At 37.6% G+C, this 26,670-nt stretch overlaps 1 protein-coding gene across 1 annotated transcript in view; it reads right to left on the minus strand.

Annotated features, from left to right (window-relative positions):
* Positions 1 to 22,939, minus strand: part of SNW1 (SNW domain containing 1) — a 28,302-nt gene extending 5,363 nt beyond the window's left edge. The window contains exons 1-10 of the mRNA XM_019733531.3: positions 22,814 to 22,939; positions 19,445 to 19,598; positions 15,465 to 15,626; positions 7,353 to 7,448; positions 7,156 to 7,262; positions 6,103 to 6,207; positions 5,254 to 5,323; positions 4,517 to 4,582; positions 2,813 to 2,929; positions 1,734 to 1,875 (exon numbers count right to left, since the gene is read on the minus strand). Of these exons, the coding sequence (XP_019589090.2) occupies positions 1,734 to 1,875; positions 2,813 to 2,929; positions 4,517 to 4,582; positions 5,254 to 5,323; positions 6,103 to 6,207; positions 7,156 to 7,262; positions 7,353 to 7,448; positions 15,465 to 15,626; positions 19,445 to 19,598; positions 22,814 to 22,827 (1,033 nt within the window). The 5' untranslated portion in view covers positions 22,828 to 22,939. The remainder of the gene's footprint in view (positions 1 to 1,733; positions 1,876 to 2,812; positions 2,930 to 4,516; positions 4,583 to 5,253; positions 5,324 to 6,102; positions 6,208 to 7,155; positions 7,263 to 7,352; positions 7,449 to 15,464; positions 15,627 to 19,444; positions 19,599 to 22,813) is intronic.
* Between the last annotated feature and the right edge of the window lie 3,731 nt (positions 22,940 to 26,670).

The following is a 26,670-nucleotide window of genomic DNA, read 5'->3' on the forward strand; positions in this document are numbered from 1 at the left end:
ACAGTAACAACAACAGTCCCACTGTTGAGCCAGAAGCACTCAATTCATGTTAATTTTTATTAATATATGACAACAGCTTTTCCAAAAAATTAATTCATTTCTCAAGACTCACTCTGCTGGTTTTTTCTTACCAATTTAGAGAACTTAGATATAGGGAAGTTTTATTTCTAGTTACCGTCCGTGGTGAGGTGCACAACAGGCCTCATTAAGTCACTCATATACGATTCAAGGAACGGGATCACTACTTAAACCACGGCTGGAGTTGCACTTCCCTATAGTTGAACTCTAGACTCCTATAACCAATTGCCTGCTCGACACCTCCATTTTAAATCTAACATGTCCACAACTAAACTCCCAATCTTTCCCTCCCAAACTTCTTTATCCTGCAGTCTTCCCAAAATTAGTAAGTGGCAACTCAATTCTTCCCAATTGCTCAGGTCAAAAGTTCTGGAGTCATTCTTGATTCTGCCATTTCTCTCATATTTCAACCTAATTCGTAAGCAAATTTTGTCACCTCTACCCCCAAAGTACATCCACTGTCTGACCATGTTTTCACTACCTCTCATGATCATCTATCACCTGGCTTATTGCAATAGCCTTCTGAATGGTTTCCCTTCCCATTCCACAGCCTTCTAATATATGTCAGATCATGTCACTCTGCTTAAAACCCTTCAATTGCTTCCCTTGTTGCTTGAAGTATAAGCCACCTCTTAACAGTGGCTAAAAGGCCACACATCATCTGGACACTACTTCTATTCGCCCCAAGTCCTCTGACACCTCCTCTCTCCTTCCTCACTCCAATCCAGCCACACGGGCCCCCCTGATTTTCCTCAGACACACCAGGCATATTTCCAACTCAGGGCCTATGCACTTGCTGTTCCTTCCACCTGGGATGCTCTTCTCCAGATATCCACATTGCTCACTCACTTCCCTTCTTCAAGCTTTTGTGCTAATGTTACCATCTCAGAAGTGAGGCCTACTCTGCCCAGCCTCTCCTTCTGGTACTTTCATACCACTTCTCTCTTTTTCTCCATGGTGATTATTACCTTCTAATACAATACATGATTAACTTTTTTGGGCTGTCTACACTCCCTAGTTCACTGCTAAATACCTCCCACCTGTTTAGCAGAAAACCTTGTGTCTAGAAGAGAACCTTGCACATAGTACGTGTTCAATGTGAACTGAATGGATAAAATTGTACCAGTCTAGGATTTATTAATGAAACAAAAACCACCCTCACAATTTTCTTGAATTGGAATGCCTCTTCTGACTCTAACTGAATATGCCAATGTAGACCACTAAACAAAGCCAGAGAAAAAATATGGGCAGATTTAATGATTAGAGGGATATTAGCCTACAATATAGAAAAACTCTGGGTTATTTTACCCTGTAGGGGAGCTGAATTATCCAGGTAGAGACCTCATTTCTCTAAGTTTCAAGAGAAATAAAACAAGAGAACATCAAGCCTATGATTTGAGTAGTAAGAGTCTTTAAGTGTACGGCTCAGAACTTGAAAACCTTCCAGTGCAGTCCCACACTGAAGGCCCGCATTATTCTCTGCCGCTTCTGCTTAATATGGCAGAGTTACTCCTTCATTTCTATATTATTTCTGAAATACCTTTCTTTAAATATGTATGTGCTACTTTTGTATGCAGTAAAAGACAATATAAATTTCCTAAATGAGGTGTATAATGTTTACAAGTAAATTCAATTCAGCAGTGGGAATGTCGTACCTTTTTCCACATGGGTTTTGATCCCAGCTCTTCTTTCCCTGGCTTTCTGGGCCATTTCTCTAAGTTTCTCCTCATGCTTCTCCTTTTCTTTCTGAGCCATCTTTCTCTCTACTTGAGCACGCATTTCCACAGCTTCACGAGCCTGTGAATAAAGTCAGATGTTAAATAAGACACTAGTAGGGGATAAATAATTAGAGCTATCATTTAACTCCCTGACTAAAGTCTGGCTTCAAAGAGCAGTTATGAAGAGTTCAGATTTGTTATTGCTGATTAAAACAAAGATTACTGTCCACTAAAAGATGGCTTGACTGGAAGACACTGCAAACTTAGCTTTTTCACTCTAGGAAATGTCTTAGTGGTTGAAAATATAGTGACCCTAATAAATCTTGAAAGTCATGTTTCATTAATGCTTTCTTAGAAATAATCAAAACAATAAAATTAAACAAGATTCCAATAAATCAATTTTTAAAAAATTAATTTTCAATATCAATAACATAACAGGAACATTTTCAAAATCAATCAAGTCACCTCAAGATGAAACCTTAGCTTTCAAGAGATAATTTTTGTAAGGGTGCAAACTGTGATACAGGAGATATACTTTTTCTATTCTAAACACATACCATGATGTATGTGAACTTCAAAGTCACATGTTAATACCATAATATCAATAGAGAGCCAATACTATGAATGCCGTTTTTTGTACCAATTTGTCAAAATGTTAACTTGCCCTTCTCTGCTACTGCCCTTTTGGGGGATATCTACATCTAAATAGAGGAAAATTATGAAACCTAGTAACAGCAACTGGCAATCTTCACAAAATGGGATCAGCCGAGGAAATCATTACTCTGGGATGCTGTGAGGAAGCTGGCTCGCCAGTGGTGGGGTGTGTGTATGAGTCTACAAAGACTGAGACCAGGTACAGAGCTGCAATTGGCACCTGCCATCTCTGGCACACATACCACACGTGAAAGTCTCTCTAGGCACTCAGTACTATAGCTAAAATACAGCACCTTAGGTAACCATGAATGGATTTACCAATTATCCAAGAGCATTAAACAGTTAAATTGTAACAGATCTACCTTCCGATCAGCAATGTAGAGCGCTTCGGCCAGTTTGGCAAAGTTTTCATTGATGTGAACTGTCTGCAGTCCTCTTCCATCAGCAGCCAGACGTTTGTCTAACGGAATTGTATAACCCTAGTGTGAAAGCAGACAGCAAACATCAGTTACAAAAAAGCGACAACAGATTCTTTAAAATTAGATTTAAGTATGTCCACTGTGAGAAACCTGTTAGCTGTAGTTCACTTTCTTACATCTTTCTTCACAATTATGCATCAACAGCAGCAGTTAACACTGAGTGCTTTGTGCGGAGGACTGTTTAAGCACTTTACATGTTATGGTCTCATTTAACCTTCACAGTAACTCTGTAAGGCTGGTGACATTATTGTTTTCATTTCACAGATAAAGATACCAAGGTAGAGAGGTTAGGTAACGTCCCCAAGGACATAGAGCTGATAAGTGGATGAGCTAGGATTTAAACTCAGACAGTATGACTTCAGAGCTCACATTCTGGGAAAATAGATTCTCATGTTAATAACTGTGGATTGTAATAAAAGGAAATCACTACCAAATAGCTCAACAGTTGTTCCTCAAGTAAATGTAAATCATAGAAAAGTGGAACAAAGCACTCAAAGAATAGTATCTACAGGTAGTAAGTTTAATCTGCAGTACTGTTTTAATGAGTTGCCAGATTCTTGGAACCTTGTTAAGTATTAGTAAATGGAAAAAAAGGTAAAAATTTGCTAGACAACTGAGATTTGTGTTCTGAAATTTTGCGTCCTCTTCCAACAATTCAAAGAATATGCTTAAATAGCCATGTAACCTATGTAACTTTACTAACAGTTGTCACCCCAATACACTTTAATTAAAAAAAAACCCAGCCATGTAACTTTGAGGCTTAGCTTTATTTTCCCAGATTTCTGACTAGACTCCCAAATCCTGACCTCTAGTCCACTGCCTTAATTCCTAATACAAAGAAGTATTACAGAATCAGCTTAAGATACCACAAAGTTACATACATATTAATCAACCCAAATCAGATCACCTAACAATCTTTTTGTTTTAGGATGAGTACATAACTTCCTTTAAGGAATAATTTATATTTAATCCATGGGTTAAAGTGGACTTCATCCATCAAAAACAGAATTATGAAATAGGATTTGGGGGAAAAGAGGAAATAGTGATTAGAAAACTTATTCTATATAATTTTACAGATTCTTCATGACTTCTAGAAGCTCTGGCGATTAGTAGACATATAGGATTTAAATAGCTTACACATGTAATACTATATAAACAGAATCAAATAGTTTACAAATTAAAGCACTGAATATATCCAAACATGTACTGTTTTGTTACACAGTCATTTAAATTGGTCTAATTTCTTTCAAAAATAATTATAGATATAAATTTGACTTTTCTAAAAACTACGTCATTCATTGACTTGTTACTCTATTCTACCTATTCCTTCTCTACGTGCTACTGATAAGTACAAGTCACTGAAAGAGTCTACATGGTATTAATGTGCCTGGCATACTAACATTTCTATTACATTTAAAAAAGAAGTCCCATAAGTAGGTTTTTTTTTTTTTTTTTTTTTTTTTTTAAAAACATTCAGCTAAGGGAGATACTGAGGTTTCAACTAACATTACCAAGGCTGAAGCTCCTCTCTGGTGTTTTCCAGTAGGTTCTAATACTAAGAGACCGATTTTATGACAACTTAATTACCTTTGCATTTTTCCAGTTTGAAATACAAGGAGGAATCTTCCACTCCTGTTGTTCCTTCACAGTCATCTGAGTTGAGAAAAGAGTGGAAGAGACATTTTTAGATTTATAGTATAGCTAAATACCCAAGTTTAATCTTTCTTTTCAATGGCAGAAATATGGATGAATTTAGTCAAAGGCTAAAATGCCATTTGTTTGGTAGCACTATATACTAATATTCCCATATCATGGATTCTAGTAATAACTTTAATACAAAAAAATGGAAAATAATTTATAAATTATTTTTGACAGTTATAAATGCTGGTTAGGATTTTTCCATATTTAAACTGAAGTGACTTCAGATGAAAACTTGTTCTTTCGTTGGGTAATAAAACATCCCTAAAAAAGGCCACTCAGATTATTAATCAGAGACCTAATGACCTCAGGTACTCACTTCCTAGAACTGTGATAATATCCTTCATGTCAAAGAGCAGACCCCGTTCATTCCATTAAAAGTATGGGTTAGGTTAATAATAAAACCAATAGCTAACATTTTGTACACATTTTCATAAGTACTCTGAAACTACACATTATAGTCTTGACAGGTCCCTATTTGATCTGGAAAAATAAATTTAAGAAAGAAACAGTAAGCTAAGTGTGGTGAAACTTGTATAGGCATCTAGACTTTATTTTATGGGAGGTTATTTATAAAATAAACCATCATGAGTACAAAGTAGATTATACAGTACAGCAAAGCTTACCTTTCGGCTCGGAGAATGCATGACAGGTGCAGGAGGAGACGGTGGTCCTCGGGGTATTTTCTTATTAATCCTGAAGCAGAAATCAAAGCACAACCACAGAGTGATGTACTTTGCCCCTTTTAGTGAGGAAGTCTCAAGTATCCCCTCCTCATTTTTTATTATGTAAAGCTTAAAACATATACAAACACAGAGAGAGTGTATAATGAATGCCCATCTGTCATACACCAATTACTCAGCTTCAACAATTATTAAAACACGACCAACCCTGCCATCACTACCAACTCACCGCTACAATACTGTTATTTCATAGAGTAATATGCTTTTTTCCTACTTAAAAAAAGCTTTACTGAGGTTCAGCTGACATGCAATTAGTGATACATACATACATATTTACAGTATACATCTTGATTAGGTTTTGACACAAGTACATACCCGGGAAACCATCGAAACAGTGACATACCCATCACCTCCCAAAGCTTCTGTGTGCCCCTCATCTATCCCTCCTATTCCCCTCATTCCCCTCTGTCCTGCCTCCTTCCCCACAGGCAATCACTGATCTGGTTTCCTGTCATTACAGACTAGTTTGCATTTTCTAAGGTTTTATATAAATGGAATCATACAGTGTGTACTTCTTTTTGTCTGGCTTCTTCCACATAATTATTTTGAGATTAATCCATATTACTGCGTGTATTAAAATTGTATTCCTTTTTATTGCTCAATAGTATTCCATGTAGAGACGTCTCACAATTTGTTTACCCATTCACCTGTTGATAAGACATTTGGGACATTTTTCTCCTTTGCTATCTTTTTTAAGAATAGTGGTTCATACTCATGAAGCCACCTACTTACTTGAACCTTGGAGGCTCCATTGGATCTTTCTGCATTTCCACCATCCGAATAACCCTCTGTTTTGCTCCAGAGTTGAAAGCCACTCCTTGTTGAGATGGTGTGTATCTAAAGAATGCAGATAAAACTAAAGGTGTTAATTAGTTCAAGCTTTTAATAGGTATTTTTCTTCTGTTACATTCCTAAGCTACACTGCACTGTCAATTCCTTTCCCAAAGTATTAATAGAAAATTGCAAAATATTTAGGCAGAGCAAATAGCAACAGAGGTAAGAACAGTAATTATGAGTTACAAGCAAAATGTAAACTAATATAATATTCGTTTGCAAGTAATCCATCTCTGTCTATTTTCCACTATGGAAGGCAGTGTTCACAGATAAGAGGTCTAGAAAATACTAGTTCGTATTTTGTAAGTTTGCATTTGAGGAAAAAATGCTCCACAATACTCTCAGCAGGCAACTTAACAGTTAGTAGCTTTTGCCTAATGATAGGTTGTAAAACAGAGAAAGAACAATGGTAGCAGCCCGACCAGCTCTGAATTTCCCCTTAATATCTATGTGTGAGTCATCCTTCCACACAAACTTAGAGTGAAACCCCTGAAAATTTAGAAGTATTATAAAATTTATTATTATATAAATGATATTAATACATTATCAACATTGTACAATATATTATCATATAAAATAATAATTAGTATATAGTATTACATTATACATTACCAACATGTTAATATTCATGTTATATAAATGTATGTTATATAATGCCTATTACATATAAATAGAAAACTATAAATAATAATTGCGGTTTGCATCAAATGCTGTAATTGTTAATTTCTGAAAACAAAAAATATTTTGAAAACAGCATAATATCTTAACAGTGGATATCTTAAAAAAAAATGTTCTGCCTTTAATTGTCTTCACAAAGAGTGAATAGGCTTCAAGTCATTATTTAAAAATTGGATTTACAATTGTGACTAAGTAGGAGAGTGAAAGAACACCAGGATCCCCAACCCCCACCAAGTCCAACATCAAACTAAGAACTCCAGGCATAATTCATACCGGATATACTGAGCAGGAGCCAGTTTATCAGCTGCTCGAACTGGCATGGCTGCAGCAACCTTCTGTGATACAGATTTTTCTAAGGCTACCCTTGTCTTTTCTGTTATCTGAAATAGGAAACACCGCATTGAGTGGTTTGGAAGTTAACAAAGATCTAAAGTCATCTAGAATAATTATGTATAGCAATGTCCAGTTACCTCTTTAATAGCCTCTTCATCAGGTCTTTGCAGGTCTGGGTCATCTGCATTCATGACTTCCTTGGGAACCAGGTCCGTGTACTTGCTATAAATGACCTAAAATGTTCAAACACAAGCAGACTTAAGAAAAACAGAGAATGAAAAGAAGTAACCTCATTAAGTCATTTCTGAAGTCGACAGGTCCTCTCAGCAAACTTATAAATTTAGGACACAGATTTTGTCTTTTAGATTTTAAAACCAAGGAAGCGTAAAATATATACGCAAATTGCTGCCCTGGTTATATAAGCTAATAATTTTCCTTCGACCTCATGCATTTAAATTATTTGAGATCTTCTAATCAAGTCAGTATCCAAATAAATTGTGCCAACAAAACCTTATGCATCAGTGATCCCTATTTCTGAGACTCACTAGGACTTGAAATTAATGATGATATAAATCGCCCAGAGCACCATTATCTTCGATTACAAGTTCATCAGAATTTAAGTCAGGTTACAAAATAATCTCCAAATTCACTGGGCCTGGACAGTTTCATTGACCTCACCCTACTTAGAATGTTTATCTTTTCTGGCATCAACTCTATTCACAGACTAAGAAATGGAACATGTGCCATTGTCAAAAAACGCAGAATACTATCTTCCATGAAAAAACACTCCAAAAAAACAAAACACATTCTATATACGTAACTTATTTACACTCATTATCCAAACTTAGGACTGCCATCTGATTTCTACTAGGCTCAACATTTAGACTAACACTGATGTGGTAGGCCTGTGACAAAAAATAGAAACTTTCTTACTTCCATGCCCATCTATACTTCTCAAATACTTTCATAAAAACTTACATGGCAGATTTTATAGGAAAAAAGAGGTACTGGAAACTTAATAAGCAGCCTTCTAGATTTTGCTGCTTGACTCAGGAATTCTTTGACACACACAGAAAGGACAACTTGTAATATGAAAGAAAATGAAATTCTTTGGTACTTGAGATCTTCAAAAATTTTCTGCAGAAGAAAACTGTTTGCTACTGAACCACAGTCTTATATCAATAATTGCATTCTACTACAACATTCCTTAAAATCGATTAAAGGAAATGCAAGTTATTCTTAATGTCCTACTCCAAACAACAGAATGAAAAATACTTTATGGCCCACTCACCAGAGCTGGCTTGGCCTACAGCTTCAGCCTCCCCCTGTACCTCACTCCCTCATTCATTATGCTTCAGTCACATGCGCTCTTCTGTTTTTGGAATACAACATGCTTTTCCCTAATTCTGGGCATTTATAGAGAGTTGTCCCCAGTTCTTCAAGTGAGTTTTCAAGCTCTAAGCCTCAGGTCAAAGGTCACGCCTGCATTGGCGAGGCCTCCCCTGGCTGCACGCACTAAAGCAGCATCCCTCCCCACCCAATCATTCAGTGTCACAGCACTGTTTATTGTCTTCAAAACACTGCTCACAGCATAAAATTATTGATCTATTTTGCTTGTTTGTCTGTGTCCGCTATTAAAGCAATAACAATAGCTAACATTTATTGAGCACTTATTTTGTGCCATTGTTCTTTTGCTTTATACAATGTTGATATCCAAGTTGTTAGTTACTACACCGTGTTTCCCCGAAAATAAGACCTAGCCGGACCATCAGCTCTAATGCATCTTTTGGAACAAAAATTAATATAAGACCCAGTATTATATTATATTATTATTATACTATACTATATTATACCTGGTCTTACATTATAGTAAAATAAGACCAGGTATTATATTATATGATATTAGACCCAGTCTTATATTATAGTAAAATAAGACCGGGTCTTATATTAATTTTTGCTCCAAAAGACGCATTAGATCTGATTGTCCAGCTAGGTCTTTCTTATTTTCGAGGAAACACGGTATATTAACTAATTTAACTTTTCATATCAACCCTATCAGGTATGCACAATGATTATACCCACGTTACTGATGAGGAATCCCTTATTCATTAAAATATCTTGTAACAATGCCTAGTACACAGGAGGCAAACAATATTTTTTGTACAAATGAATGACTACATGAACTTTAGAGATGTTCTATTCCACGCAAAAGGTAATCGATTATATTTTAGGTCCTGCAGAACATTCTATATAAGCTGTTGGTTTCCCAGAAAAATAACAAAAGTATCTCAAGGCTATAGATCGAAATCTCTAGCTTGTTTTTCTCAGGAATTAGAACAGGATCAGGTAAGAAAGTGTAAATGATTTACCACAAAACATGTACTACTGATATGTTAGCTACCAGTGTCACCAAACTCTCAGTGTTCATTTGGAAAGAAGCTCGCTCTAGTGAGAAGCGTGAGGCTCAGTGCAGTAAGATCACACACCTAGTAACTGATCTCAAAAGTCTTATTTCTTTTCAGGATGGAAAAGTAACACCACAAGAATTTAAAATTATATAACAAATCACTAGAAAATAATACCAAGACTATGAAGAGTTAATTACTTTTACACAGCAATCATTATAGGAAGGGATTCTAAGTAAATGGCTCAATATAAAGTTTTGATACTAATTTAGCATACAAGAGCCATTTGCTGCTTCTTATTTGGGTATTCCAAAGTTAATAATCCTTTAAATGAGCATCAGTAAGATTCTAGCATTCACAAAGCTGAGTGAAGGACATTTGAAGAGCAAGATTCCTGCATGGTAATTAACTATAAAACCCCCAATTTTTATTGCCTGAGAACCAAATGTGCTAAAGAAACTCAGTACATCGCAGGAGGCAAAGGGGCTGGCAAGGGTTATCTGAAAAATACAATATACTCTTAAAGGTATCAGGAGCACAAACGAGCTTTGTGAACAAGATAAGGCAATAACTCACCTATGAAACAGGTTTTGTTCTATTACTGAAAACTGGCAAAGAACTGGACTGACTAAAAGGACAAGCCTATCAACACACTCACCATTTCAGCTGTAGTAAGAAAACACTATCTTTAGGCTGAACTAGTTTGGGAAATCATACAAACAAGGTACATACAAAGTAATCTTGGGACTAGTTTAAAGTTGTTGGAGTTTTTATTTGGGGGGAAGGAGAGGTTGAAGGCATTCTTTTGGGCAATATCATGTAACATTTCCTACGGAACTATTTCAGAAGGAAAAATGTAAACACCAAAGCTTTATTTCAAGATGTATCACTCAAGTAACGATTGGAAAAAAAAAAAAAGGCATTTATTTCTATCTAGATTTACTTCACAAAATTTTTTTCCCTCCCAATTTTGTATTACCAGTAAGTCCTGCACACGGGATTTACATGTAGAACGATCAACGGCCTTAGACTGCCCTACTATACTACGCCTTGGAATCTTGCTTTGTTCTTCCCCTCTTCTACCCAGAGCTAGCACTTCCCATTCTTGCTCTTTCACTATTAGTATTTCAGTGACAACTCCCTGGTTTCTGAAGAACACCAGATCCCTCTGATATAAATCATAAATCTCTGTATTACAGTGCAAATTCATTAATCCAATAAACTATTTTCATCTTATGCTCAGCCCCCTGCATGATAAGATATTTTAAAACCCACTTTGTACATTTAGTAGCCAATTCCTACTTTTAAGAAAAAAAAATCCAGTGGCTTTAAAACAATGCATCGCTGTCACCTCTAACTCCCCTCCTGGGGCTTTGTAAATATGTGAAGTATTTCTGGTTAAGACAATTGGTGGTGGTGGGGGGGTACTACTAGTGCTTAATAGGTAGTGCCAGTTTTGTTAAATGTCATACAATGTTCAAGACAGTCCCAAACAATCAAGAAGTGTCCCCCCTCCAAATGCCAATGCATATGGGTACTCAGTTAATGTTGATTATTAAATACATTAAAAAACTCCGTATGTTAATCCATCCACTTTTAAAAAAATTAAAGTATATATTAAATTTGTATGAGGAATTTAAATGTATATTCCAGGATATAAAGTCCAGTAAGGAAATACATCCACCAGAAGCTGTCAAAACAGTCCAAGTAGCTACTCTATTCACTATCGCTCTTCTCAATTCATTGAGGGTCCTATTCATTTTTTAAAAAAAAATCTTCATTGTGCTTCTTTTTGCTGTTGTTTTTAGAACAATTTTAGTTCAGTGAAATGAGAGAAAGGTGGTGATTTCCTATATGCCCCCTGCCCCTACACATGCACACATTCTCCCATTAGAGGGAGGGTTAGTATGAACCCTAACTATAAACTACTAGTTTAGGGCTCATTTCTGGTGGCTGTAGTATACACAAACATGTAAGGCTTTTACTGCATAAAGGAACAGTAGAGACTGAAATCTAAAACAGTTCAGTTTTAACATTTCTACTCTACTTTCAATACAAAAAAATCACCAATATACATGCTTGCTAGAGAAAGGAAAAACTTTCATTCTCTAGAAATCAGATAAAATTCATGGTTCCCAATCTTGAAATACAACGCAAAATGGGCTAAAACTGCATTTCATTCAAAATTATACAAACTGCCAATGCCAAATTATTGTCCTAAAGTGTTGCTTTTTCCTAACAAATGAGAGAGAGGCAGCACATACCAGTAAAAAACAGTGATTATTCCAAAATAGGAAATCAAAAAACAAAAAGGAAAACAAAAAAATAATAGTGATTATTCCAAAGGAGAGATGCACCAAAACAAAGGCAGCTGGAGCCAGGTGAAGCCCTCCACGGCACAGGGTAAATTCCCAGTTATGTCCTGCATATACAGGAACTCATTTTTCCTTTTGCAGGAGTGGACTATGCTTCCTCACTGGCTTCGGAAGTGGTTTTCTATTACTCAATGAAATCGGTATCACTCCTCCAATGACCACTGGTGAATGCCTGTTTGTCAGGTTGTCAGGCACTAAGTTAAGTGCTGAAGAGGAAAATATAATCTCAGACCTCAAACAGCTTACGGTCAAATGACCTAGTTCATTAGTGAACAGATAATCACAACAAAGGTGATGACTGCTACGATAGAGTAAAAATATGGAATAAGGAGGAAGGATACCCAGTCTAGCCAGGGAGGATCAGGGTGAGTATCTTTAGAACAATGCAGACCAAGTTGTCATTGAAACCAACAGGATTTACTCGGACAAATAGGCAGAGCACTTCCCTGGCATGGGAGGGCAGTCTTAATTGTTTAGTATTGAAAGTAAATAGAATGGCTAAAACTGGACTATTTTCGGATTTCAGAATTCCGGTCATGAGAGTTGAGGTTAGGCCAGAAAGGTAAATAAGGGGTCAGGTATGCCTTAGGAACTTGGTTGGCTCTTATCCTAAAGGCCATGGAAAGATTTTAAGTGTGTGTATATGTCGGGGTAGAGAGAGAGAGAAAGACAGAGAGGAAGATAAACAGATACACATGGATGTATTTGTTCAGGCAGGCAAGAAAAATGCTAAGGAGATGCGTTCAGATTCTGCTGCAATAAATCCAACAAGAAATGATAAGGGCTGGAACTATGTAGCAGAGAAGGGAATATACCTGAGAAGTGTTAAGGGAATATGATAGATCATGGTGACTAAATACATGGAGTGATTGAGGGAAACAAAAAAGAATGGAATGCTTATTAAGCAAAGGATTTTTATTTTTTTAAATTTAATTTTATTTATTTATTTTTTTGTTTTTTACTTTAAGCAAAGCATTTTTAAAGAACATGCTGGCATTACATGTCACACCTGAAATTTGAATGTCCTTTGACCCAGTAAGTCCACTTCAAGAATTTATTTTACACAAACACTCGTGTAAAATGATGTTTGTATATGGAGCTTAAATAAAGTACTGTTTGCAAAGCAAAATATTGGAAACCACCAATGCTTAAAAAATATTAGGGCACAAGCATACCATGGAATTCTATATAGATTTTTTTGTTTTTTTTTAAAATGAAGCAGACCTATATATACTAACAAAAATCTTCAAAATATTAAGTAAAAAAAGCAAGTGTATGGAAGTTATGGGTATTAAAAACTCATTCGTGTAAAAAAGGTATATATGTTTGTGTATATGTGTATGTAAAGTGGGAAAACATACATATAAACATGTAAATCCATAACATACTGCAAAGATACATATCATTGTAGTAACAGTAGTTATCTCTGGAAAGAAAAGTGGAAGAAGTAGGTAGGACTTAATGTAGTACTGGTATTTTTCACAGTAAGAAAATATTATTAGTGCAATAAAAATAAATCAATAAAATAAGGGGAAAAAAGGACTCCCAGGCTTTTAGCATAGTCAGTTAGGAAGAGATCACTGCCAATCACTGCGTTAGAGAACAGAAAAGGTAAATTAAGTGGAAAATTATGCATTTAGTCTTGGATTTGATTGAGCAGTATTTTGAGGAAATCTAGACAGATCTGCCCTTGTAAACAGTAAGATATAAGGTTATGGCCAGGAGAGAAAACTGGGCTGGAGACACAGATTTGACAATTAGCATGAATGGCATTTTAGCCAAGGGAATAAATTAGATCAAAGAGAATGCGTTGTGATAAAAACATCTTAGAGACCTTGCTAAAGAGCTATCTCAGTAGACTGGTCAAACTAAAGCCATATTACAGTGAAATAAAGAGTGAAAGGGAGGTGGGGAAGTAGAGAGCAGAAAACTCTTGCAAGAAGCTGGAAGGAAAGGGAAGAAAATTAGGTGGCAGCTAAAGGGCGTCTTCAGGGGTAGTCAGGGAAAAACTTTTCTTTCAAAAGATGAGAAAAGCAAGCATATTCAAATGCTAACAGGAAGGAGCCAGCAGAAGAGGAGGTAAAAGGCATACATTGAGTATAATAAAGAAAAAGCGATGTCATAAAGGGAAGAGAAAGGGATGAGATCCAGAATACACTAAAATACTTGTAGCAAGATTAGGTTTAGGTAGGAGAGCTTTCTTATAGAGATGACAAGTCAAGACAAAAAGATAAGTGCAGGATAAAGATACCTGACAATTTTCTTATAGTCTTTATATGCAAATAGATAAGGAGTCACCTATTGACAGGAGGAGTTAAAGTTTGGAGGAACACCAAGGGAGCCCAGGTGAAACCTGAGATGTAAACTGCATGACTGCATAATTGTTTTCCCAAAAATTCATCAGCAATAATGTAGGAACAATGGATGGGTTACCTTTAGTGCTATTTTAGAGAGTAAAATGAAACTGTCTGGGAGAGAGAGCCTGGTACTGAAGGCTCGTAAGTATTTTCCCCAACACCTTCAATTCTAAAGAGATCTTTTACCTCTATTTGGAGTATTTATTTACAAGAAAATAACTAGGTCTTCTTAAAAACTGTTTCTTGCTTCTAAGTGTAGCTGCTCTGTGATGAGATTAAGTAAATTTTATTTTTGGTCTTTGGATTTTTGGTCTTATAAGCAGGATCATCTTAAATCTGGATAGCGAACGCCAGTTTTATATTTAATCAAGGGAAAGTTTGTACAATTTATTATATTCAAATAAACTATTAAAATAATTATCTATGTAAAGTACTTTGTAAATATGTGGACGATTAGAAGATACTACAGACAAAATTAAATTTTGATTTATTTTGGGTGTTAGGATTGCAGAGTTAAAAAAATTTGCTAGCATTTAAAAAACTGTTAGTACTATAAAATAATTGTTTTTAAAATGTAAAACAAGTGAAAACCCTAAGCATATATAAGCCATCATCAATCTGGGAAATTTCAAAGGAAAAAGCCATTGCTGTTATGAAGCCATAATGTAATGTTCATATTATTATACAGTCATGTATCTTCAGTTAGTCTAAGTCATTTCACAGATGGGCACTGGACTTATTGGAGGGGACCACTTCATAAATTGTGCAGATGCCTGACCACTGTGCTGTACACCTGAAGTTGATGTAGAATCACACTGAATGTCAACTATAATTAAATATATAGATATATAGATATAGTCAGGGGATGTAAAGTACAGCATAGGGGGTATAGTCACTGGTATTGTAATAGCTAGATACGATGTCAGAGGGGTAGTAGACTTGGGGGGTTACTTTGTGAGGGGTGTAAATGTCTCATCATTATGTTGTTTTGTATACCTGAAACTAATACAAAAATAAAAATTTAAAAAAAGAATAACAGCAAAAAACAAATTAAAACAAAAAAACTCTTCAAAGAAATTATCAATGGGGAAAAAATAATCAATGAGGATCACCTTGTCTTTTGACTGGCCTTGTCGAGCAATCGCATCATATTTGATTTTTCCTTCAGCATCCACCTGAATGGCAAGGGCATTTGACATTTTTTTCTTTCGTCCCATATCCAGTGGATACTGGGCCACATGGATCTCTGGAAAAGCACCTCCATCTCCAAAATCCTATATATTAAAAAGGAAATAAAAAGAATATTTAATAGTAATTTGAGATTCAAGATATAATCATTCATTTAACAAATAATTACTGAGCCCTTATTATGCAAGATGTTAGAGATACGGCAATAAACAAAACAGGGATCTTGTGGTGTGTACATTCTAGGGGGTAAAGATATAAAAAGCATAATCTTTGGCTTGTGATAAATGCCCTGGAAGTAATAAAGGGACTGGGAAGAAGGGCGACTTTCGATAGTGTGGCTGGGATGGCCTTTGTGAAGAGGTATCATGCGAGCTAAAGCCTGAATGATGAGAAATCACTCGTGGGAAGATCTAAGGGGATCTTCTAGGCAGATCAAATAGCAAGCAAGGTGAAAGCCCTGCTGCAAGAATGAGCTCAGAAAGTTCTAGGAAATGAGAGTCCAGTGGGGCTAGAGCCTACAGAGGACAGAGGGGCAGACACATGGGTGAAAAGGCTGCATGTAGACAAAAACCAGATCATGAAAGGGATTCTATATCATGGCAAGGAGTCTAGCTTTTATATATGTGGCAGGGAAAAATTAAGCAAAATGTTTAAGGAAAAGATTTTTAGTTTTAGAATAATTAGCGAGGAACAGGTCAAGCTATAGTTGGGGCAGAAATGCAAAGAATTTTTTTTCTTGAAATCAGGGTTTAATAACATACTAGTATTCAGTATTTCATGAGAAGCAGAGAAATAGAACAGGAAAAACTTAGAAATGAGTTTACCACATTTCTAATGGTGATTATATACAATTATTTAGAAGAGAGAACTAAGACTTCTAAAGTAGAACAAAGTAAAGCCTGTCAGCGAAGTTTAGTATTACAAAAAAGGGAGAGCAAATAAACAAATATTAAATATAATTTTAAAATAGTTTTGTTAAATTTAGTAATATTTGCTTAGTACTTTGTTTCCCCGAAAATAAGACCTAGCCAGGCAATCAGTTCTAATGTGTCTTTCGGAGCAAAAATTAATATAAGATCTGGTCTTATAGTATTACATTATATTATACAAGACCCGGTATTATATAAATATAACATAATACCTGGTGTTATGTTATATTATACTATATATTATATTACATTATATTATATAAGACCTGGTCTTATATTATAGTAAAATAAGACCAGGTCTTACATTAATTTTTGCTCCAAAAAGACACATTAGAGCTGATGGTCTGGCTAGGTCTTGTTTTCAGGGAAACAGGATATTATATTATACTATATAAGACCCGGTCCTATATTATATTTTATAAAACCCAGTATTATATTATATTATGTTATGTTATATTGTATTTTATACCCAGTCTTATATTATAGCAAAATAAGACCGGGTCTTATATTAATTTTTGCTCCAAAAGACGCATTAGAACTGACTGTCTGGCTAGGTCTTATTTTCGGGGCAACACGGTACCTTATAATTTATAAAATATAATCCACATTTATCTCATTTAATTCTTGTAATTCTTCAACACCTCATATTTTCATATGGAAAAATTCAAGTTTAAAAAAGTGAAGTGACTTTCCCAAGTTCTCATGGCTAGCATATGCAGGACTTGAATCCAGACCTTTTGACTTCAAAAAACTTTGTATTTCCTATTAAATTGATATACCTTTCTTTTAGCTCAAAAAAGGCAATTCAGTACTACTAATAACAGAAAAAACATTAAAATTAATTATTTAGAGGAGGGAGGTTTGATGAAAATAATTTATGAAAATACCACTTTTATAAGACCTCCTCAAATATTCCATTAGATCATGGATATATGATTTCCTAGGTACAATATGCTTACTTCCCAAAGAAAGGTTTGACATTTTTTAAAGCAAACAATAAAGCTGAGAGAGATTTTCTTGTAAATTAGGCAGAAATAGTTAAAGCAGTCTCAAGAAAGGTGCTATGTGTACCCAGGCCATCCATCTGACACATGCTCAGATCTGCTAGTCCTTCAACTATCATAAGCACTTCAGAACTGTAGATGTGGCATTACGTAGGCGTGCCAGAAAAATCATCGCTTTTACTTTGAAAAGTAGAACACAATGCTTTTTTCCATAGAATATTCATTCCCCTCAAGAAGCACTCATGGTATTTCCAGATTAGCTGGCCGTTTGGTTTGATTTTCAAATAAACTGTTCTGTTCCACCAGGATATATGAAACCTTTGAGAGTCAAGTAGGATTTTCAAAAGCTAATAGCACCTCAATGTCATAATGCTGACATGGAAGCAAGGATGAGATTTCTTGTATGTAATATGATGCCTGCCACCCCCACCTCTGTAATCTATTGGGGCGAAATGAAGACCATCCATAATCCCTCATAAGAGACTCATGTCCTCTATTAGATAATGCCAATCACTACTTTTTCCTGTGCTTCTCACAAATTACACTATCAGCAAAAACAAAAGCATCAGCAAAAATCCCTTAATAATCGTAAGATTGGCCTTCACACTCCAGAATAAGGACCAGAGGATAGCGAGGGAAAAAACCAAATAAACAGGGAATATGTTAGCTAGAAGTCACGATCTAGGTGTTTGTCTTCCAGGCTCTATAAACAGTTCTGATAGGTAGAGGGAACGACACACATGGGACAGGCTGAGAATACAAATGGCTTCTTGTAGGGGGCTAAGCAACAAGTTTCAAGCCAGTGAATACTTATTTCTTTCCCTATGATCATCGCTTAGAGGCATATGAGAAAAAGCTAAGGGCATGTGCTCTTCACATTTGTAAAGTAAGAGTCATAACCATATGACAGAATATAACAAAGTGATAAAATAAAAATAACTGGGTGCAAAAATAAATGGTATAGGCAATTAGAGATTTTTAATAGGGCAGGTACACTCCTTGGGATGTAGAAGAGGGAAATATGCAGGAGTCAGAATGAATACTGGGAGGAGAAAAAAAAGGCTTGATGAAACAGGAGGAGGTTTTGGGGAATCAAAATTATTTAAGACTCAAATGTTTGCTTTTCTCCCGAGATAAAAGTCTGCCCTGGAAGTACAGAAAGGAATATGTATTGAACTGATCTATAGGATCCTGAGTAATCAGGGAGATAGACACTGCCCAAGAAGTTTGTTCTTTGGAAACAAGCTAAGGATATAAAAAGATCATTCCAGATTCTTCCCTTCTCCCTCACTGCCTCCAAATCAACCTTCAAATTCTCTTTCTTAAACCTCTTAAAAATTCATCTAATCTGCATATTAGGCATATGACAACATTCTCAAATTGAAGATAAGAAAACAGATAAATAGAGGTTAGGATCTGCCCAGGGTCGCACAAATAGTAAGTAGCACAGTTACCATACAAAATCAGCTTGTTTTTAAACTCCTTGTCAGTGCTCTTTCCACTTTTTCTGATTTCCAGAATCAGAAAAAGAAACGCTGCTGGAGTTTTCCCTGGAGGAAGGTTGTCCTTTCAGGGTTACATGGTATTGTGCACGTAGGGGAGAGAAGGAAGGGAAAGGTACCCAAACGTGAATTCATTCTTTCATTTTTCCCTCTTACTTTCTCATTATTTTCCATATAATCTCTAGATTTATAAAGGGTATATTAGTTTCTTTTGTACATGTTTAACAGTTTGACGTTAAGAAGAGATATAAACTAATACAATTCTCCAGTGAGCTCAAAGCAGGGATAATAAGCAAGAAAAAAACGATTAATCATCAGAGGGGAGTACATGTCTTGTGAGCTCACAACCAGAATTTCTATTATACCGACATTCATACGTGGAGAGTCTAGGGTTTAAATTTATTTTACAAAGGTGCTATAACAAATTTCAGCACAATTTAATCAATTCAAACTGAAGATCCTTCTTTACCTCTAATAAGCGAGGTATCCAGCCTTTCCGGTACCCGTATGGCGGAGGTTCTCTCCGAGAGGAGACCAGCGAGGTCTGTCGTGATCTCTGGGATCTCGCCTTTTCTTCAGCCTCAAGCTGGTCCTGAGAGAGCTGAGTAGGTGCCGGTAAAAAGCTGTAAGCAAAGAGAATAAATATCAGAATTAAAAAAAAAAATTCTTACAATTAATTTGATTATTGCAATTTGGCCACACGAGACTATTTTCCTATAAGAGTTTTTCCTCTGAGCAAAAGAGCAAACTTTTCAATGATTTGTGGCAGTATTCAGTATCATTTTGTTATATCTGGAAAGAAATAAGTACTCAGAGTTATACAGTAAAAACATTTGACTAGAATGCAGGCAAATGGTGCCCAGAATCAAAAATTAACAGATATTTCACATAATATAACATGTGTTCCATAGATATTTCGTAATTTAGAGCTGTTCTGATTCCCCCAAATTGGGTTAGCTGCACCCCATCTGGACTATACCACAAGATCCTCTGTGTCTAACTACTACTATAACATCTATCTAACTATTGCAATAATTTCTTCATTTACCCGTTTTTCTCTCACTAAACTGTGAATAACCTGAGGGTAGGAATCACGGCTTCTGCTTCTTTCATCTTTAATTCACCAGGCAGTCTCGCTCACAGCAGGGGCTACTTAAATGTATGCAGGAAAAATACAGTAAATACCTTTCACACTCACCATCTTTATATCACTATAGTCTTCTTACCTTTCCTTAAACAAGTCATCTCAGCATCTTTGCATTTGCTATATCCTCTGCCATAAAATATTCTATTTACTTACTGAGAGTATTTTTTCCTATGGTGCTTTTATAGAAAACTCTTCCACAGATCTTTGAGTGCTTGCTTCTTGGCATTCTCTTCTCAATTATAAGCCCCTAGAGCTGTTTTCTGAGCACCCTGTCCAAAACTGCAGTCCACCTCACATCTTTATTTTATTCCTAGTACTTACTTCCTAAAATTGCATATTGATTTATTTACTCACATATAGTCTGTCTCTCCTAGAATGTAAGCTCTCTGAGAACAAGAAGTTTGCCTGACGGATTCAGTACTGTGAAACCTTCACTACAATAGGGCCTGGTACGTGGTAGACCGTCAACAAATAATGGAATGAGTGAATGAATACATGGATGGATGGATAGATGGATAAATGGAGCCCAAAGTTTTGGGCTTCTGCCATAGTTATTTTCAGTAAACTACATAAACCCAATACATAGGAGGGACACAAAGACAGTTACAAAAAAGCCAAAATATTTACTTATGCTTCATTTTTCTTTTCTTTACCTCCTGTTGGAAGAATTGGTCAATAAAATGATAAAAAAGCAGGCAGTCTGCCAAAGCAGTTTGGACAATTCAGTAAACAGGCAAACTGGCCTGGATTAAGGTCAGAATAAACACTAGCCTTTCAGATGGTCTTAACTTAGTTGTTTCCCGTAAAAGATGACATTCTCCCAAAGAGGCACACTGCTGGGTGGGGGGAGGAGAGGTGGTACATAGTGGGCTGTGTATGCAAGCAGAAAGTCCTCAGTGATTCTCAACTGGGGGCAAAATACAATATAGATATTTGACAATGTCTGGAGACGTTCTGATTGTCAGGATTTGGGGATGTGGTGTGCAGAGGGGGTAGGAGTGCCACTAGCATTTAGTGGGTGGAGGACAAAGATGCTGCTAAACATCTTACTGTGCACAGGACAGCCCCATCCGACAATGCATTATCAATAGTGCCACTGTTGAGATATCTTCATGTACCCTTTCCCCTTCACTAAAGAAAGCACATTAAATGCAAGTTATATTATTCGATACATAACCTTAAATACACGTGAATTTAGATAATTACACCAGTATGATTTTAAATCTTTAGTTAGCAACAAACACCGATGACAATAAGACTGTAATACACCAGAATGTCAAGCCCTTGCTGTTAAGAATCCCTGGTAGATCTTCAAAATAACACTTCACCTGGAAACGTGCGGCCATGTTGTCTAAAAATCAAATCAGCCAGAACTCAACAAAATCAGAAAGCTATGGAGTCCCCAAGACAAGCTATTTACAGACTACACTGTGCCAACTGCAATTTTAAGCACACAATACCCACAACACCTGTGGTATTTTTCCTGCGTGTCCTTTTCAAATTTCACCTTTCCACAAAACTTTTTGTCATCGTGGCAGTGCCTCCCACCTAGAGGGCAATTCAATCGAATGTTTGATGCTGCGACGTTTACTAAAGGAAACTCTCCAGTCCATTCAATTCCTTTTCCACTTAAGGTTAGCACTACACAAATAAGCATTGTGTGTTTTGTTTCGTATCTGCATGGCTTCTTCACCACCTTCCCGCAGACTGTCAAGATTTCCTTCTGTATACACACAAGCCCGAGGATAGAGCAGGGCATCCCAATGTAATTCCCAAAAGAATTCTCTGATTCAAACATCTTTAGGATTCATAATTATCATGAGCCAGGAAATCTGTGTGTGAGAATAAAGTGTGTTTAGGGAGCTCGAGGGATGAATATCCTAAAATCATCACTTTCTTTACAACACCTCTTTGACACTCAACTTTTCCTACTGCGTGGAAAGTTTTTCTCCTTAGATGGGTCAGCAAAGTCGCGGACAAGTAGGAGTTACGTAACTCCCTGGCATCTCCCACTTCAGCATCTTTTTCTTAAAAGCGGGACCACGATACATGCGGTTACCAAGGCAACCGGGAACAGCAAAAATCTGAAGTGGTTCGATCTACGGAAGAAATTCTAAGGTCTGAAGTTCAAGCGCGGGGCAGCGGCGCAATTTCGTAGACACCTGCCACTACAGTGGCTAAAGTCTGTTCAGTGCCGCCCCCCCTTCCCCCTCCCCCCCCCAGGAATCCTTGTTTGGGACGGAGATCAGAGAAAGACCTCAGCAGACAACCGGCCGTAAGCCAGGCAGTCACCTTCTGCCTGCTGCACTCCGCCCAAAAAAGCCACTGCCCTCCACCCGCATCGCGCCCACACGAGCGGCGGAGCCGAGGGAGCCCTCTCCACAACCCCAAGATGCGTAAGCGAAAATCCTGCGCAACTCTTCGGCATCTGAGGCCAGAGAACTATTCACCACACCGCTGCTTCCGGCCTTAGGGAGGGGGCGAACTCAACCCGGGAAGCCACTTAGGAAAGACCCCAGCTTTCGCGAGGCCTAGTCGCCCCGGTGGTCGGCGGGAGGGCCTAGCCGTGGTCTCAGCCCACGTCGCGCTGTTCCCCGAGCCTGCTTACCGCCCGGAGAGTGTGGGCAGAGAAATGAAAAAAGTGGGTACTTCCAGACCCTTCCGTATCGATGACCCGAATCAACAACCCACCTGGTGAGCGCCATCTTCTTCCGCTTGCTTCCAGTGCGAGCGACGCACCCCGGGGCGGGTCTTTCTGAGACGAGTTGGGAAAAGGAAGGAGAGCACGATGCGCAGGCGCCCTAGCCGAAGTGCCTTCTGGGATTTGTAGTTCTTTAACAAGACTACAATTCGGTTCCATTCTAACCAGACCAAGGTTTTATGCGATAATCGCTTCGGTTAAGAAAAGTAAATCCATCACGCGTGCACTGTGACATGACAAGGCGTTCCTCTAGGCAAAATAACGAAGTTGAGATGTTTTCTAAGCCACTTTATTTTAGTCCCCACTCCGTCTCATTATCCTTGTAGGGGTCCAAAATACAAGAGCCTTCCCAGTATGGCAACATAAAATAAAAAGGTTTTAAAACAATAGAAAATCGTGAGAATGCCGAATGGAGAGTTCTTGGACGCTCTGAAACCATTCACACTCAAAATTTTCTTTAAACGCTATCCCTTACCCCAAGACCCCACCACAAACACTCTTCTGGGCAGGCATTGTGTGATCCTTAATTGTTACCTTTAGAACACTCATATATATTATGTATGCATGTTTTATGTATGTATGTGTTTTAGGTAGATTAGGTTTTACATAGATTATGCATTAAACAGAATCTTTGATGAACTGGTAGGATAAATGGCATCTGCTTTAAAATATTGAGAGAGGAAAATGGGTGGAGTGTAGATGAAACAAGACTAGCCCTGAGTTTTCCTCATTGTTGAAGCTGGATAATGGGGAAATGGGTGTTCATTACAGTATTCTCTCTTCTTTAGTATACGTTTGAAATTTTCCATAATAAAAAATAGAAACAAAGTTTTAATAGCACACAGACAGGAAGGTTCATATACTCTAAGTGTACTGCTCTTTGAATTACCCTAAACCAAACACACTAGTTTGAGCAGCAGAAGAAACAACCCCCACCCAGGATGGCTCCCTTTTTGGTGTGACAAGATGTTCTCGGCTTATCTAGTACTTTTTCTGCCCTAGACCTAGAATCAGTCATTTCTCCAAGGAGTCCTCCTTTAAGAGGGAAAATTATATTTAGAAAAAACAACCTGGATGCTACAAGGGCTCGTGTTACTGGGTTGATTATTGTTGGTAAGCTGTTTCAGTGGACACAGCTAGAAAATTCACATACACACATTTTTTTATAAATGCATCATGTATTCATTCTGATCTTTCCAAAATTGCAAATTTAGGATTACAGATTTTGCTTAACTTTGATTTTTATATTTGTATCTCTTCTGAAAATCTTGGTACCTAAAGACATAACATAATTATGTATGTGAAACCATGGGTAAGGGGGGACTACTGTAACATAACATAGTCAGGGGACTGATATCTCATATTCACAGCTCCAGGGATTATGCAGGGCATGTACATGGAGGGGGGAAGGAGGAGAACTTGAGGGAGATCTTAGAATCCTGCCTGCCATGGGATATAAGCCAAAAAAGAAAAGACTTTTTTGTTAAATTCAGGATTGGTATAACAAGCATAATCTGAAAGTTTGAAGATATAAATTCAAGCTATAGCTTCACCAGTAAGCTGTGTTATCATTGTCAAGACACTTCTTTGGCTCCAATTTTATCAAACTTGAAATGCTGATCATGTTAACTGTTAAGGTCGGAAAATTAAGTTTGTGAACTCATCCTAGGAAAAGTGCTGCATTCCTCATTGCTGAATATCACTATGGTCACCTTCAAAGTACTCCCCTTAGGAAGCTATGCACCGATGCGAGTGCCTCGTCCACCCTTCAAAGCAATTTTGGAACTCTTTCTGGAATGACCTCAGAGCTGTTGTCGCATTACCCTTGATGTCCTGAATGTCATCAAAATGTCTTCCTTTCAATATTTCCTTTATTTTCAGGTAAAGAAACAAGTCATTGGGGGCCAAATCAGGTGAATAGGGAGGGTGTTCCAATTTGTTTACTGGCTAAAAACTCCCTCACAGACAGTGCCGTGTGAGCTGGTGCATTGTCGTGATGCAAGAGCCATGAATTGTTGGCAAAAAATTCAGGTCATCTAACTTTTTCACACAGCCTTTTCATCACTTCTTTTTTATTTTATTTTATTATTATTATTTTTTAATTTATTGGGGTGACAATTGTTAGTAAAATTACATAGATTTCAGGTGTACAATTCTGTATTACATCATCTATAAATCCCATTGTGTGTTCACCACCCAGAGTCAGTTCTCCTTCCATCACCATATATTTGTTCAGCACTTCTAAATAGAATATTTGATTAACTTTGTCCAGTTGGTACAGATTCATAATTAATAATCCCTCTGATATAAAAAAAGGTTAGCAATATCAGTGCTACAAGTTCGATAACTTAATTGTCAGACCAGGTACATATGATGTGTCATAGAGAGATTATGAGACTTAATTGAGGTAATGTAGGTGAATATGTTTTACTCAACTCTAAAGTGCTATGTAAATATATTAGTTATTACAGTTAATATTTTGGTTGACAGTGATCTGCTTTAACCTCTGCTGCAGGAATATATTATTTCTAAAAGGAGAATTAAAAAAATAAAAGAAAAAAAGAGGAGCAAATTAGAGAAGGTCCCAGAAGTCAAGATCAAGGAACTTAGATTTAATTCAGCAGGTGATTTGGAGCTGAAGGAGGACTTAAATAGAGGGCCTGGATCCAAGAAACTGGCAAGAAAGATGATTCTTAAGGCAGAATGGGTTTCTATGGCAATGGGAGACAAAGGAGGCCACTGAGGATAAGGTTAAAGTAAATCAGTAAGATACAGACCAAGACCTGGGATGTAGGATTGAAAGAAAGGGGTGAAGAAAAACATTTATAGTCTACTCTCATTTTTCACAGGGGCATATCCATGTGAAGCATTTCTACCAGTCATGGTCCTTTGCTGTCCTTGGGGTGTATAGAGAGTAGCAACTGACTTTAATAGCAGTTGTGAGGACAGAGTCTCAGAGGGCAGTTTCCAGGCTCTCGGCTTTACGTGGAAAGGTGCTGGCTGGGTTATTAGACAGCCATCAGCTGTGATCAGATGGTCATTGCTGTGGCTGGATGGCCATCAGCTGTTACTGGTTAGCCATTAGCCACTAATATAACTGCCATGGCTACGCTGGGGTGTTGGTTGGTTGGCAGAGAAGCAGACTGCGGATTGCGGATCGTGTGGCTCCTGCTTCCTGTATCTCCAGCGCAGCCGCCAACGAGAATATAATGGTATGAACCCACTATCCATGGCTCCATTGGTGTTCCTTTTTGGCCTCACCATACTCTGTGTCCACCCTCTGAGAGTGGGAGCGGGAGCGGGACGAGAGACCCTGCATGACACATGGTGCAGTGAGCAGGGTATGGTGCTGGCCAAAGCTCTCTGAAGGATGGTTGAGCAGTTTGTGTGAATGAAAACTCAGTCTTAGGAAGCCCATGAGGAGTGGCTCCAGAAGCAGGAAATGCAATCTCTCTGGGAAAAACGTGATCCCTCGGTGAATTGGTGGTCCTGTCGAGCCTCCGGATGGCACGCTTCCCTAGTGGCCATAGCAGGTGTCACCTGCTTTTTGGGGGTACGCTGCTGCCGTGGGCTCCTAGAGTTGTGGACATCTTGTACCAGGGCCACCACTCATTTCGATACCTGGCGTGGTGAGCAGGATTCCGGCCAAGTAGGAATGATGTCTGACTGGGCAGGAGGACATGTGGCCCCCACACAGTGTGTGGTAACTGGTAGCCACTGTTTTCAGGAGTTGGACCCCCATGGAGGGGTGGGAAGACATGGATGGCTCTCCAACCAGCGTAGGCTGGAGAAAGTGAAGGTCATTGCACTGTGTGGGCTGGGAGGAGCTTGCTGGGGCGGTCCAGAT

Source organism: Rhinolophus sinicus, chromosome 3 (assembly GCF_057876585.1).
Source record: "Rhinolophus sinicus isolate RSI-liver-muscle chromosome 3, RSI-T2T, whole genome shotgun sequence".
Classification (NCBI taxonomy): Eukaryota; Metazoa; Chordata; class Mammalia; order Chiroptera; family Rhinolophidae; genus Rhinolophus; species Rhinolophus sinicus.